The sequence below is a fragment of the Haliotis rufescens genome, unplaced genomic scaffold (assembly GCF_023055435.1).
Source record: "Haliotis rufescens isolate VD_foot unplaced genomic scaffold, xgHalRufe1.0.p SCAF_15, whole genome shotgun sequence".
NCBI classification, from domain to species: domain Eukaryota; kingdom Metazoa; phylum Mollusca; class Gastropoda; order Lepetellida; family Haliotidae; genus Haliotis; species Haliotis rufescens.
In genome coordinates, this window is record NW_025963835.1 from 34,637,619 (window position 1) to 34,654,124 (window position 16,506).

Consider the following 16,506-nt stretch of genomic DNA (forward strand, 5'->3'; position numbering starts at 1 on the left):
GAATACTTTTATCAGAATGTAAAGCTCTACCCGTAGATACTGTATGTTGCTGCGTGACGTCACAGTTTTCGCGCCGTCTTCAAACCAGTACGAATGACACGACGATGAAAGTATCAACACAATACTTGAAAGTGTTACGGTCGTGGTACTAGTGTTCCCGTAATTAGGGGCACACGCCCTATTTATAGAACAGGATATGTTGGGGTATAAAATACAGAGTGGTAGGGTAGACTGTCGTACAGACGAGATGAGCATTATTCCCGTGATGAGTGGGTGCAGAAGTCTGTTTCTGGTGAGTGTTTCACAATCAGGTTTAAATCCCCAGTGCACGAAAACCTTTCATGACATTAACCGTTTATGTATATAGATTGTACTGCAATGTAGTTAGTTGTTGTCAGGGCGTGAGTATGGTTTTACGCCGCTTTTAGCAATATTTCCTGAATATCACGGCGGGGGACACCAGAAATGGGCTTCACACATTGTACCCATGTGGGAAATCGAACCCGAGTCTTCGGCGTGACGAGCGAACGCTTTAACCACTAGGCTACCCGACCGCCCCTGTTGACAAGGAATGCCAATTACGTGGATCGATTTTTATAATGACAATCACTGGATTGTCAGGTTCAGACTCATTATTTACAAGACATCGTGTTATATCTGGAATATTGCTAAATGCGGCGTTAAACAACACAAAAACATATAAATACAACCACGAGTATTAAGCCCGATACACTGCAGGGTTGAAAAATCTACAGAACACAGTCACCCCAAACAATCCCGTGAAAATTACGAGTAAGAATTAATCTTCATGCGACTCGTGCTTGTATTAAGAGGCGACTAACAGGACCGGGTGGTCCGCCTCTCTGACTTGGTTGATGCATCTCATCGTATCCCAATTGGGTGGATCGATGCTCATGATGTCAGTAATAGGATTGTTTGGTCCAGACTCGATTATTTACAGACCGCCGTCATATAGCTGAGTGCGGCGTTAAACAACAAACAAGACAACAAACATCATCAAAACATCCTCTGTCAGTGTGACGGCTTGGTACTTCAAACTTTCCTGTACTACCTGCTGACGTTGACTTATACAATGGTGATGATTCTTTTTATTTGAGAATGATATACTTTTCATATTAAGACTCATGCAATTCAGTTCTTTTTGTTTTTCGTTTCTTATTGAATGCTGTACTGAGCAATATTCCAGCTATATGACGGCGGTCTGTAAATATTCGAGTCTGGACCAGACAATCCAGTGATTGATATCATGAGCACTGATCGAGACAATTGGTAAACGATGGCATGCCATCAAAGTCAGCGAGCCTGACCACCCGATCCCGCTAGTCGCCTCTAACCACAAGCATGGTCGCCTGTTGTTCTCTGAATTCGAACCAGTCGTACAGATGAACAGGTTACAATTCTACTTTCTGTCTTGAGGGACACAGGTTGTCGTCCCATGGCGTGACAAACCTGTGGTCGTGGGTTCGAATCCCGGTTCCCATTATAATGTTTCTAGGTTTGTCGGTACCACACCCGTGATCGTGGGTTTATCAAAAGTGGTAAACGTCTGAGACCTGCTTGGGTCACTACGGGGTTCCTTCCACATCAAACTTATACACCGTGATAAAACTGCAATACTGTTCAAAGCGGCGGTAAACCCAACTCACTCACTCACTCTAACCGGTGCCTCTGTGTTTCAGTGTGGATACGTGTTGACCGCGGTGTTTCATACAACACTTCCTGCATCAGTGCGCGACCGGTGCGTCGACCCCCCTGACCTATCTGCCAGATTGTCCGCCAGTAACTCTCAACTCCCACCCAGCCTAGAAACCCCAGACCCCAGACCGCGGCTCAACGAACCCCTATCCACAGACTGTCCGTCACACGTCCCCACGACCGGCCCCATCAGCGACCGGAGCAACTGCCCCTGGTATTATGCGCCTCAAACAGACAGTTCCAGGTTCCCCAATATGATTCTACGGGCGGAGCTAAAATGTGGATATTTCTGTCGACGGCCGAAACGAAACGGCCGCCTGGTTGAGATGACGGCTGGAAGATGTCTGCCTATATTCGACACAGTGAGAGTGTTGAGACACGAAGGGTGCAGCTCCGGCATCAAGCGGTACAATCTGACTGAGGAGCAGGTGCCCGTGGCCTACACGTGCGTCTTCCCCCTCGTCAGGGAGAGTGGATCGTTACAGAGTATCTATGGCTTCGCGGAGTAGTGTACTCTTTGTTATTGTCTGCATAATGCAACATTTGAATATTTATATCGTTATTGTTGTTTTTCTTGAACACAATGTTTGTTTTTTTATAATACCTTTTGTGTGTTGTAATGTTTTTACCAAAGATTATTTTTTCAATAAAACAACTTTTTACAACAGTGTGATTTCGCTAACCTTCTGGTGTTCTGACATCTTCTCGAGGCAAGGGAGTTAACTGACCGTAAAATTCCAGTTTCCACCCTTTCCGAACTAGCCCGGACTTTAGTGGCTCGGTCGTGGCGACACCAGTAGTATTTACGAGTTATGTACCTCCTATTGTCCAATCAGATTCCACCTCTCATATCACATGGATTTGCTTTAAACAAAATGGTGGCGCTCAGTCAAGACGACCTTATCGATAGTCAAAATATTTATCGTTATAAAACGGGTGTTACAATCAGATCACTTGAGAACGTTCATCACACCAAAAGATTTGGAAAATATGTCGACGCCCAGTTGACGGTACACATGCTCTGCAAATCCTGCAATCGACCGAAATCTCCGCGGCAGTCGCCATGGCCTTTATAAACCGGATGTCGATTTTGATTGGGCTATGCGTAGACTCGTTAGTCCATCCAAAATATAACTCCATAATTCCAGCCCGGTGCGGCAAGAGTGGAAACAAGACTTTTACAGTCAGTTAACTCCCTTGCGAAGGGAAGATGGCGCTCTGGTGGAAAACTCAGCTTGATCCCGGCATGTTCCCCTCACGAGAGTAGCACGTCTAACTCTAAGTCCAAACATATACTGTTCAAATTCACCTTTAGTGTTAAATACATATACTGTAAGGGCGGTGTGGTAGCCTAGTGGTTAAAGCGTTAGCTCGTCACGACGACGGCCCGGGTTCGAGCTGTGTATTGTGGGTACAATGTGTGAATCCCATTTCTGGTGACCTCCGCTGGAATATTGCTTAAGGTGGTGTTAAACTCACTCACTCATATACCGTAGACACCCTCCGTGGTCTAGTGGCCAAATCGAGCACCCGGAGAGCGGAAGGTCCGGGGTTTCATTCCCGGCCGCGTCATACCAAAAGACGTTACTTCTTGTTACGGGATCACGTACAAAATGACTTTTAACCGTGAATATAAGATGCACCTGCAACACGACGTCACATGGACGGTTTGGGTATAGAGGCAGTGTAATGGTCACCCGTGGCACCCAGATCAGCGTAAAGACACAACGACCATGCCAAGGCTATGGACAGACAAGAGGGAAAGGGCAAAGGTGAGATTTGTTTGTTTGTTTGTTGTTTACCGCCGCAATATTCAAGTTAATCTCTACGACACACTTCGCCTTTCAAACATGCGTCGAATATTTGTGATTTTTGTCGCCCGTTGATGTTGGTTGGTTGGTGAACGCCGCACTCCAGCTATATGCCGGCGGTCTGTAAATAATCGAGTCTGGACCAGACATCCTTGTGATTGACATCATGAGCATCCATCCACGCAATTGTAATACGATGACACGCATCAACCAAGTCAGCGAGCCTGACCACCCGATCCCGTGAGTAGCCTCTTACGACAAGCAAAATCGCCTATTACGGCAAGCATGGGTTGCTGAAGACCTATTCTTCCCCGGATCTTCCCGGGGTCTCATGATAGTGACAAGATGTGTGATCATCATGCAACCATGACGGACCTTTTATGGTTTATTAAATGCATTTTTGAACGCTCGATACCGGACAGCTTACCCCACCTTCATGAGTGCCCCACATACGCTTCATTTTAACAACTTGCCATTGGGTACTTTTTTAATGCTCGTCCAAAATGACGTATTTGGCATATACAACCATCATTTCTCAGCGGTCTTGTCATATCGTGCTACGTATGGTTTCTTTGGCCCGCGAGTGTATATATTTGTTCCAACCTTCGCATGACACATAATCGTTGCCCTTGCCAGAGTCGGTTGCTATTTTAGAGTGAGTGAGTATGGTTTTACGCCGCTTTTAGCAATATTCCAGCAATATCACGGCGGGGGACACCTGAAATGGGCACACATTGTACCCATGTCGGGAATCGAACCCGGGTCTTCGGCGTGACGAGCGAACGCTTTAACCACTCGGCTACCCGACCACCCCTGCTATTTTAGAAAATAGTGGCAAACATGCCTGGGCATCTGATGTCATAACATTGGTACTTTATTTTGGTTTCTGTTTGGTTTGCCCAAGATGTTGGGTTTAAGTCGTCATTTGTTTCTCGTTGATATTTTCATTTCAGGTTGGTCAAAAAGTATCAGATTTTCTCATTTACTTGCACATTATGCATATTTCAATCTATGGACTATTCTCAAGTAAAATGTAATTCATATTCCATGATCAATACGAAACACTCTTGATATCCGTCAGCTGTGTATCAATCATGAAAATCCCACCGTGGACGAGACTACCTCGACTTGCATAATACAATTCAACAAATTGTGTTCATCTGATGTGATAATACAAGTAAGGGTGGGGTGGGGTGGGGTGGGGGTTTCAAGCTGCTTTGAAAAGTATTGCAGTGATAATTTCCACTCTAATTGTGTGTTCGGTTGTGAGATCCCAAAAACAGTGAGTGAGTGAGTGAGTTTGGTTTAACGCCGCTTTTAACAGTATTCCAGTTATATCGCGGCGTGTCAGCTTAATGCGGGAGGAAAGCCCGAAGTGATGCAGGTCTCAGACGTTTACCACTTCGGTGAAACCCACGAGCATGGGTATGGTGCTGACAAACCTAGAAACATAAGATCCCCAAAAGATGACGTGCAGAAAAACAACAATATGCAACTAGTGTTTTTCAAAATGTTTATTGGTCATAATGTGTACATCTACAACCACCCACAAATTGAAGTAGTCTACAACAGCATTAACATGTGGTTAAACCTAACAACATCACAGGTTATCAGGCGACAAACCTCTTGTAACAAGCAAGCCGTGCTGGGAGAAGATACAAAGGCTACCCGAGTCCCGACAGGACGTTCCATGTGATGGGGTGGTGGTTGATGGGTGTCAAATTGGCACTGACCTAGTGATTGTGAGGGTGCATGTCTGCATTTCCTCTGAAGGGGGATCGATGCTTCTCACATACTGCAAGAACATACTATGGCAATTAGAACGACAAATTTCAAGATACAGGCCAAACAGTTTATCTTATTCGAGACTAAATCTTTCAGGAAACTGATTTGCATGCACTTCTAATTAAAATATTTTTTCAAGAACCAAGGACCCCTTTGTCATGTCAATGGACATCCCAGGTGATGTCATCGGTATACTGTCACAATGTGCCTCACCCTACATCATTATTCCATAGTGTTTCCCTCGCCACTTCTAACACATGGTCCCATCAACCTGACCTTCACCCTGCCACAGTGCGCCCTCCGAGCATCCGCCGATCACGTCAGTTAGTTGGGGCCGCCCTACTAATGTTTAACAGCATAACAAGCAATAACTAGTACTGTCACATGCAGTGAGATCTGTAACACTTTAAACAAAGAAACAATACATGTGTGTAACGTGACTAAGAAGCAAGCAGGTCTGTGTATCACTGGGTACATCTACTGGAGGAGGTCCACGCCTGTGTCTACTCCAAGCCAGGAACAAGAGTGGGACCACTAAATGTTTGGCATCAGGTACATCTACCTGGGACACTGTGCAGGTTATCATGGAAGCGTCCTGTTATCATAGATGACAAGTGACGGAACAATGGTTGACACACTCATGCTAGACGGTTGATGAGAAGCTATGGTATTTATGCAATTTCTTGTGAAGCTGAGATCTAGATGTTTTTGTGAGGGAACTCGCTAGTTCCTGTCGTGACGAGCTTCTAAAACATGTGCTCGGGATGACTGGTGAAGTCTTTGGCTTATTTCTCTGGTACTTGACGGACATGGAAGTTAAATAGCTTCTGATAATGAACTCGCAGGATGAGAAATGTCATATGGTTAATTTCCTCGGACCATTACCCGAAGACTACAGGATTCTGATAAATAATTCTACTAACAAAAACATATAGTAGAGATTTGTGCAACATAAATAACAAAGCTTCCTGGCTCCTGATATAACTGTGGTGTAACTATAGCAACAACGCCCTTAAAACTGGCACATCCTTAAAAATTAAAACTATGACATTTGTCAACAAACTAATATCAAATACGACTATCAAAGATAGCATCATAAACCTTAGAAATAAGATCAAGTCTTTCTTCCAATTCAAATAGTGTACTGATTGCCTCTGAGCTTTCTGTAAAAGCTGTCTCTACCACCAAAGATTGGACATCAATTCAAATGCACCAACTCACTAAATGTTTCAAGGTCAACCGGTTTATTGCATTATTGACAAGCACGGAATAGAACCTGATGAACTGCTGCTTGAAGAGACTTGTTATGATTAACCTAACGCCAGAGCTGACCCTGCCAACATTCAGGGGAGAAATATCCATAGTTACTGCTTCTCATTTTCATACTTATAACATCATCATCCATCATTGGTTTGCAAACAAACACAAGTCTATCATGATCATGTAAATCTCATTTTCTGCCTTTTCCACCTGAGATCATTCATGAGGCATGAAGCATTTACAGGCAGGATGGGGGTATGAAAGCTACCAATGGCATTTGAGATGCTCCCAGAACATTAGGTGCCCTCTGGAGCATCCAGGACAACAGGTGCCCCCTGGAGCATCCAGGACAACAGGTGCCCCCTGGAGCATCTAGAACAGGTGCCACCCTGGAGCATCCCGAACAATAGGTGCCCCCAAAATCCAGGACAAGTGCCCCCTGGAGCATTCAGGACAACAGGTGCCCCCTGGTGCATCCTGGACAACAGGTGCCCCCTGGAGCATCCAGGATAGCAGGTGCCCCCTGACGCATCCAAAACCACAGGTGGCCCCTGGAGCATCCAGTGAGTGAGTGAGTGAGTTGGGTTTAACGCTGCTCTTTACAGTATTCCAGTTATATCATGGCGTGTCAGTTTTAATGTGGGAGGAAGCCCGAAGTGATGCAAGTCTCAGACGTTTACCACGTTTCAGTGAAACCCACGAGCACTGGTATGGTGCTGACAAACCAGTTTAACCTAGAAACATAATCGGGCCAAATCAGGGTTCAAACCCACGATCATAGATTTCTGGCATGCCAAAGGAACGTAACTCTGCACAGAATTTGGGCCCCTTAGACACCTGGGCCACCCGTGCCCCCTGGAGCATCCAGAACAATAGGTGGCCCCCTGGAGCATCCAGAACAATAGGTTGCCCCCTGGAGCATGTAGGACAGTGGGTGCCCCCTGGAGCATGTAGGGCAGTGGGTGCCCCCTGGAGCATGTAGGACAGTGGGTGGCCCCTGGAGCAGGTAGGACAACAGGTGCCCTCTGGAGCATGTAGGACAACACATGCCCCCTGGAGCTTCATTTGATGTGATGTGATGCACAAAGCAGGTAACATGATGCAAATTAGAACGTCCCCGAGATAACTGGATTTCAGTGTATCAATCCTTTCACAAATCAAAATGGTCCAGCCATTATAAAAAATTAATAGGCATGACATGTACTTCAGCTCCTAGCTCAATGCTTGTAGACAGACTGTGTAGGTGGACTGGCACCTCGTAGTTGGTTTCTCTCCTGGGTATCACAAGTAATATTAAAGGGCCCCCAACTGAGACCAATCAACAGCCGAAGTGTTCAGATTCGGGGATATCAGATATTTTCAGTGTCTGTAAATTATCTATAGATACCCTGTTGAATATTTTACATACTGAGAATGGTATATAATCCTCAAATCACTGAATGTCATGATCAGGTTTGAACACATGGTTGATTATACGGGTTTGCTAATCATTGATGTAGACATGATGTAAAAAACAACTAAAAAACGTTTCCGCTGAATGTTCTTGACATGAAATATATGATAATAGATTAAATGTGATTAAAATCATCCAGTAAGATATTATTCACCAAAAAGTCGGCATGGTGTGCAAAAGTAAAACATTGCGTGTAAAACTGCAGCAAAGTTCACAATATTGAGCAAATAAACCACTGAATGAGAGCATTGCAATAATTCTTAGTTACCATAGTAACCTGTCCACCCAACTCTGCACCTGTAATGTTTACACTCACAGGGTACTGTGAAATACATCCTAATGTACACACTTAAAAGTATTACACAAATGTGCAATGAATGATTGACTAGATTGAATATTACAAATATCAAGGAATAAATAGGATTTACCATATGGAGAAAAATGACAGACAAATATATAATACTTCAATATCGACTATAGACAACTTTCTACATCAGCAGCCCTATGAAAACACGAAGGTGTGTCCCTAAAAATAGAAACGAATGCGCTTTTTCAAATTGGCACACCAATATACCCAAGAGTTGAAATATACCTTGAGATCGTACAAAGCAACTTGATGTTCTATCTTTACGGACAAATCTCAGTTTCCCACTGATAGGCCTGTACACTTGACTCTCCATCCCCCAGACTCCTGACCATGGTGGGGACTAGTTCAACTGTCCTTCCATCTTCCCACTGTCAGTGTAGCACTCTCTTCAAACAAGTAATCATGTTCAAAACATAAAACAGAATCTGTTGGGTCGGTCATATTAAGATATATACTACGATTAGCAATACTAAGTTGAAATCTAATGTAAAGTTAGCATTACATTGTCTCAAACTTGTATCTATAATATACAATATATAAGATACATATGTATATGTAATTCATTGGTCTTGTGTATGCAACTTTTTACTAATGTGTATTTAAATATCTCGAGCCTGCGAGTCAGTCCCATAAATGTACATACTATAAAATTTCTTCAAGTTTAACACTACTCAGCTTAACCATAATCTCAGAATTATGCTCCACTGTTTCAAATGGCATAGCTTATATGTATGTTAAAGAAATTTAACAATGAAATGACAGATCGTACACATCTAACTTACACAAGTAAACATGACCTATTCTTAAACATGACCTATCTCTATGTCAGTATGCTGCTACCACAGCTGTGTGTGTGCCCTGGTCTTCTTGTAGCAAGTCAGCGGAACATGGTTGTTTTCTATTTCCTTCATGGGAGTTTGGAATTAATTGATTTCTTGTGTGAAGAAATCTCGTCAGCAGGTTTCATTATTTTTATTTCCTCTGTCTTCCAGGCAATCCACTCACCCCACGACTGTCTGTAGACTCATCTTGCGGTACTGTGGTACAAACAACACAAAATGGTACAACACAAGGGAGGTAACTCCTGTACATAGTATTACATGGTACAGCTGTATCAAGAGTCAAGAATTTCACTTCAACAAATGCAGTGTTTCCAATGTGGATGATAGCAGTTGCGTACAACAGTCTTCACAGCAATTGTTCAGATTTTTAATATATCTGCACCATTTTAGATCCCATGGAACACTTGAGATTGTAGAAGATCAGGCATGGGCAAGTCCAGGGGCCAATTCCACAGAATATATTTACTCCTTTATTTGAACAGTCAAGGACAAACTGACACAATGTACGTGAGAGGGACCCCCTTATCCTCACCGACACAATGTATGTGGGAGGGACCCCCTTATCCTCACCGACACAATACAGGTACAATAGTTCATACCATATTCATATCATCAATGATGTGTCAGTAGTTTTCTTATCCCATCATCAACAATACACAATGTTCTTCATGGTGACACAATGCTCATATTGTCTGGCACAATGCACTATTGTTTTGTCACACAATGCTCTATTGTCAGTGACACAATGCGCTATTGTCTGTGACACAATACTCTTATTGTTGGACACAGAGTCCTCTGTGGTAGATTCTGGCAGCTAAACGAGGAGTATTCCTGAGAGGAAAATGGGCCACCCAGCTCTGTTCCGTCCCCCAAACCAACAAGACCATGTTTTCCTGCGAGGCAAGATATGAACCCTGACTCCTGGGTTTCGAGGACGTATCAGTTCTTGGTGAGCCAGAATCTGTTGAATGTCATGTAGTTGAAACGTGGTTGTGTAGCTTTGGATTTGAGATTTCAAACAGAGATTCTCTGAAGCATGAACAGCGACGATGATCCAACATATTCATAAATATAAATACAAAAAGGTTCATGTTACACAGCATCAGCCCTCACAGAATGTTGTGATGAGAATACATCAAATATGCGTCATCCACGACCAATACCTTCAGCACATTGGACAGGATGATGAGATGGTGTATATTATGTCAAGTCCGATGTGGAATAACAGCTGGGACATTATCAATGCTTATAGGCATACATAACAATAATATGTATTATCCGATGGGTAACTATGAAATACAAGGTCAACAATGATAATACATGGATGTAGACCATTTTGATTTAAAGTAGGCATTTTTCTTCCCCCTAAACAATAAGTTGTTTCTGAATTAATAAAACACCCATTTTGATTTCCTTAAATTTTAAATTCAGTATACATAATAAACCATATTCAAAACTAAGTGGCTAGATCAGTGCAGAATTACAATGTAATATTGCCCTGAACTGACAGTTATTCCTGGGACACCTGAATGTTTGTTTGCAGACACTGAAGCTTACATTCCTCACATACACAAGCGCTGCTGGTAATAGGGTTGGATAGTCAAGTCATAGTCACCGTCCTTGTCTTGCTCACAAAGAGCAGCCCTGGGATGCCTACAATTCACATTATCATGCAGTTCATATATTTGAGCTCATATCCAAGTTGACTCTTTTACACTCATATTTTTAGTAATGAAAATACACCTGATGTAATGTTGCTGAATATGAAACTGTAATCTAAATCTTGACACGAGTCACAGACAAGTGTCATAACAAATACATCCACTACTGAATGGTATCTAGCTCCATAATCATGATAATATTACTATAGACACGAGATCCCAATAAATGATGACAAACTTCACATCAACTAATGACACTGATGACAAGTTCAAAGGTCTTTCCACACTACTGATGATGTAAACCACGAAGTAGGGAAATACATCCTGTACCTCCCTACTGAAGACATCTGGCTGACCACAGATTGCTGACCATCCACTTTCTGGCTGTCTACTGATGAAATACTTCCCCATGTGTAACCATGGTAACACAAACGCCACTGGCTGCCTACTGATGAAGTACTTCCCCCGGCTGTAACACAAACACCACTTCATCATCCAGCCACACCATGGACCTGGAGTCCACACAGCGATGATGTCATGACTTCTTCCCAGCGAAGAAGGAGCTAGCAGAAGTGGATTTCTTCATATGTTCTTCCTCTAGCTCATCATCATCCTCTTCGGCCTCCGCTTCCTTCTCGTTCTGCGACTGTTCCACTGTCTCCTTCTTCTGGTAGTGGAGGAGATGCTCCATGTCCGTCTGCAACATCAACACCATGTAGTCAACACCATTGGATCATCTTAACATCAACACCATTCAGTCAACACCATGGGATCATCTTAACATCAACACCATTCAGTCAGCACCATGGAATCATCTTAACATCAACACCATTCAGTCAACACCATGGGATCATCTTAACATCAACACCATTCAGTCAACACCATGGGATCATCTTAACATCAACACCATTCAGTCAGCACCATGGGATCATCCTAACATCAACACTATTCAGTCAACACCATGGGATCATCTTAACATCAAGACCATTCAGTCAGCACCATGGGATCATCTTAACATCAACACCATTCAGTCAACACCATGGGATCATCTTAACATCAACACCATTCAGTCAACACCATGGGATAGTCTCAACATCAACGCCATTTCCTAGTCATCATAGATCTATCTTAACATCAACACCATTTATTTTATTTTTAACATCATGGGATTATCTCACAGTGATGTATCCAGGATTCTAAACTATGTGACCCTGGCAAATTGGAAAAAATAAATTCATTTCTTATTTTCTTAAATTTATAGGTATTTAAACATGTTCTGATTGTATCCTTATGCAATAACATAAAACTAAGCACTGAAACCTTCCCATTTATTGGTCCTGTTCTCATTGAAGAACAGGTTATCTCTACAAAGCCTCAGCTATTACTTACATATATATAAACATTAAATGGGAATTTTTATATTTTTCCGATTTTCGAATTTTTACTGACGTGCTTCAGACATGTGGCCGAATATCGACTCTGAGCAGGTCTTGATACATCCCTGTCTCAACATTAACACCATCTCCTAGTCACCATAGGTCAATCTCAACATCATCACCATTGCCTAGTCACGATAGGTCAATCTTAACCTCATCTCCTTATCACCAAGGGCCTATTCCAACATCAAAAGCATCTAAAAGACACCATGAGTCTATCTGAACATTGATGCCAAGTCCCCAGAGTCCATGGTAACATCAACACCACTGCACAAGTCCCCAGAGTCTATGGTAACATCAACACCACTGCCAAGTCCCCAGAGTCCATGGTAACATCAACACCACTGCCAAGTCCCCAGAGTCTATGGTAACATCAACACCACTGCCAAGTCCCAAGAGTCTATGGTAACATCAACACCACTGCCTAGTCCCCAGAGTCTATGGTAACATCAACGCCACTGCCAAGTCCCCAGAGTCTATGGTAACATCAACACAACTGCCAAGTCCCCAGAGTCCATGGTAACATCAACACCACTGCCAAGTCCCCAGAGTCCATGGTAACATCAACACCACTGCCTAGTCCCCAGAGTCCATGGTAACATCAACACTACTGCCAAGTCCCCAGAGTCCATGGTAACATCAACACCACTGCCAAGTCCCCAGAGTCCATGGTAACATCAACACCACTGCCAAGTCCCCAGAGTCCATGGTAACATCAACACCACTGCCAAGTCCCCTAGTCCTATCTCAACAAGACATTCAGGATAACATCACTTGTCCCAGGCTCTCACAGGGACAAGTCACAGGTGCTGTCAGTCCAAGGATGATAATCAGGGAAACCTATGATTCCAACTAGAGAGCAGGAGATCCTGGCGTGACAAAGGCACACAACTCTGTGCATGTGGGATCACTGATATAATATCCTGGTTATAGTACTATGCTCTAAATACTCATATCATTTGTATGCCTGTTAAGATCTACAGTACCCCATGCTTGTTGTAAGAAGCTTCTAACAGGACTGGATGGTAAGGTTTGCTGACTTGGTTGATGCATGTTATCGTATCCCAATTGTGTGGATCGATGCACATGATATCAATTACTGGATTCTCTTGTCCAGACTCAATTATTTACAGACCTCTGTCATATAGCTGGAATATTGCTGAGTGCAGCTTTACACAACAAACAAAACAAAATGTTAGTCCAGTCTAGTGGTAGTGAGGATTGGTTTAAACAATCATTCATTACAGTTAATAACATGAGATATACCATGTCATGTCAGTTGTTTAATGCCCCAGTCAATATCTAACAATATTCCAGTGATATGACAGTAGCCTGTAACTAATCAAATCTGGACCAGGCAATCCAGTGATAGATATTATGAGCAATGTCATGGTGTTGGTGTACAATGACACTCAATCAACAAAGTCAGCATGCCTGCTCATCAAATTCAGAAAAATCGCCTCTTACAACCGCCTTTGGGGACCAGTTCTAACCCGGACTCCGGACTGGGCCAAATACCATGTATTCCAAAAAGCAAGACAACAATGTTTTATAACACTTCCTCTGAAATCAAGTTGAACACGAAATCATAAGTCAATCATTATGAAGACGTTTATTAGGTGAAGACCATAAAAAAGCATAATATGAAATAAAAAAAATTCAAAAGAGAAAACAATTTAGTATTAGGGAAATCATGAAAAATATTCATATAAAATCAAGTGATATTACAAACAGAAAATATTTTCAAATTAAGAAAAAGGAAATCAAATCATAAGACATATATAATAAAGAGAAAATGTTTTATATTTTCAATCAACTTTTCAATATATGTGTTTATATATCGGGACAACTACAAACATTTTCAGTGAAACATAATCAACTCAGTTACAGTTATCCAATCGTGTGAATCAAACGTGTTCAACTTAAAGCACAACCCACAACCAAACCCCGCCCTGGTGGACCCTGTCAGGAACACAGCTCAGACAGCAGTCAAGGAAAGATGGACCTGTTGTCACAAAGTGATCTCTGTTTAGAAATGGGCAAAACACCCCTACTCTAACATAGACAAAGATAGGCACTTGTAGGAATATTCCAGCACTGTCACGACGGGGGACACCTGACACCTTTGTTTGTTTAACGCCGCACTCAGCAATATTCCAGCGATATGATGGCGGTTTCTAAATAATCCAGTCTGCACCAGACAATCCAGTGATTGACATCATGGACATCAATCCACGCAATTGGGATACATGCATCAACCAAATCAGCGAGACTGACCACCCAATCCCGTCAGTCGCCTCTAACGACAAGCGTAGTCGCCTTAAACAGCAAGCATGGGTTGCTGAAGACCTAATCTAACCTGGATCTTCACGAGTCACCTGACATAGGAATATGCTGGCCTTATCATCACAGGGGACACAGGAATATTCCAGCACTATCACCACAGGGGACACCTGACATAAGAATATTCCAGCACTATCACCACAGGGACATCTGACATAGGAATATTCCAGCACTATCACCACGGAGACACCTGACATAGGAATATTCCAGCACAATGACCACGGGGACACCCGACATAGGAATATTCCAGCACAATTACCATGGGGACATCTGACATAGGAATATTCCAGCACTATCACCACGGGGGACACCTGACATAGGAATATTCCAGCACAATTACCACGGGGACACCTGACATAGGAATATTCCAGCACAATGACCACAGGGACACCTGACATAGGAATATTCCAGCACTATCACCACAGGGACACCTGACATAGGAATATTCCAGCACTATCACCAGGGGACATCTGACATAGGAATATTCCAGCACAATGACCACGGGGACACCCGACATAGGAATATTCCAGCACAATTACCATGGGGACACCTGACATAGGAATATTCCAGCACAATTACCACAGGGACATCTGACATTAGAATATTCCAGCACAATTACCATGGGGACACCTGACATAGGAATATTCCGGCACTATCACCACGGGGGACACCAGAAATAGGATTCACACACTGTACCAGTGTGAGGAATCGAACCCAGGGGTTTGGCATGACAAGCAAATGCTTTAACCTGTGACTAGGCTACCACAGACTGATGGCACGAAGATCACTTTGTGAAACAAAGCCCAGATGTGTTAGCTGTAAAGACAGGATGTGATGTCCAAGATGGTGTGGAGGGGAAAGACAGGATGTGATGTCCAAGATGGTGTGGATGGGAAAGACAGGATGTGATGTCCAAGATGGTGTGGATGGGAAAGACAGGATGTGATGTCCAAGATGGTGTGGTTTGGGAAAGACAGGATGTGATGTCCAAGATGGTGTGGATGGGAAAGACAGGATGTGATGTCCAAGATGGTGTGGATGGGAAAGACAGGATGTGATGTCCAAGATGGTGTGGATGGGAAAGACAGGGTGTGATGTCCAAGATGGTGTGGATGGGAAAGACAGGATGTGATGTCCAAGATGGTGTGGATGGGAAAGACAGGGTGTGATGTCCAAGATGGTGTGGATGGGAAAGACAGGATGTGATGTCCAAGATGGTGTGGATGGGAAAGACATGATGTGATGTCCAAGATGGTGTGGAGGGGAAAGACAGGATGTGATGTCCAAGATGGTGTGGATGGGAAAGACAGGATGTGATGTCCAAGGTGGTGTGGAGGGGAAAGACAGGATGTGATGTCCAAGATGGTGTGGATGGGAAAGACGGGGTGTGATGTCCCAGATGGTGTGGAGGGGAAAGACAGGATGTGATGTCCAAGATGGTGTAGAGGGGAAAGACAGGATGTGATGTCCAAGATGGTGTAGAGGGGAAAGACAGGGTGTGATGTCCAAGATGGTGTGGATGGGAAAGACAGGATGTGATGTCCAAGATGGTGTGGTTTGGGAAAGACAGGATGTGATGTCCAAGATGGTGTGGATTGGAAAGACAGGATGTGATGTCCAAGATGGTGTGGTTTGGGAAAGACAGGATGTGATGTCCAAGATGGTGTGGATGGGAAAGACAGGGTGTGATGTCCAAGATGGTGTGGATGGGAAAGACAGGATGTGATGTCCAAGATGGTGTGGATGGGAAAGACAGGATGTGATGTCCAAGATTGTGGGGGTCAGGATGTGATGTCCAAGATGGTGCGGATGAGGATGTGGATGAGGGCAGG

The 16,506-nt window shown here is 43.4% G+C and overlaps 2 protein-coding genes across 6 annotated transcripts in view; one reads left to right on the forward strand and one right to left on the reverse strand.

The window, feature by feature from the left end:
* The first annotated feature begins 252 nt into the window (after positions 1-252).
* Positions 253-2,225, forward strand: LOC125379970 (interleukin-17C-like). Its single transcript, XM_048395895.1, has 2 exons — positions 253-292; positions 1,701-2,225. Exons 1-2 carry the CDS (start codon positions 266-268, stop codon positions 2,223-2,225), a joined length of 552 nt encoding a protein of 183 aa, XP_048251852.1. The 5' UTR covers positions 253-265.
* An 8,412-nt stretch (positions 2,226-10,637) lies between these two features.
* The window catches only part of LOC124151876 (BICD family-like cargo adapter 2), a 33,076-nt gene continuing 27,207 nt past the window's right edge, over positions 10,638-16,506 (reverse strand). For all 5 annotated transcript variants that reach the window (XM_046524555.2, XM_046524554.2, XM_046524553.2 and 2 more), the window contains one exon: positions 10,638-11,592. In XM_046524555.2, coding sequence (XP_046380511.1) covers positions 11,431-11,592 — 162 coding nt within the window. In that variant the 3' untranslated portion in view covers positions 10,638-11,430. The remainder of the gene's footprint in view (positions 11,593-16,506) is intronic.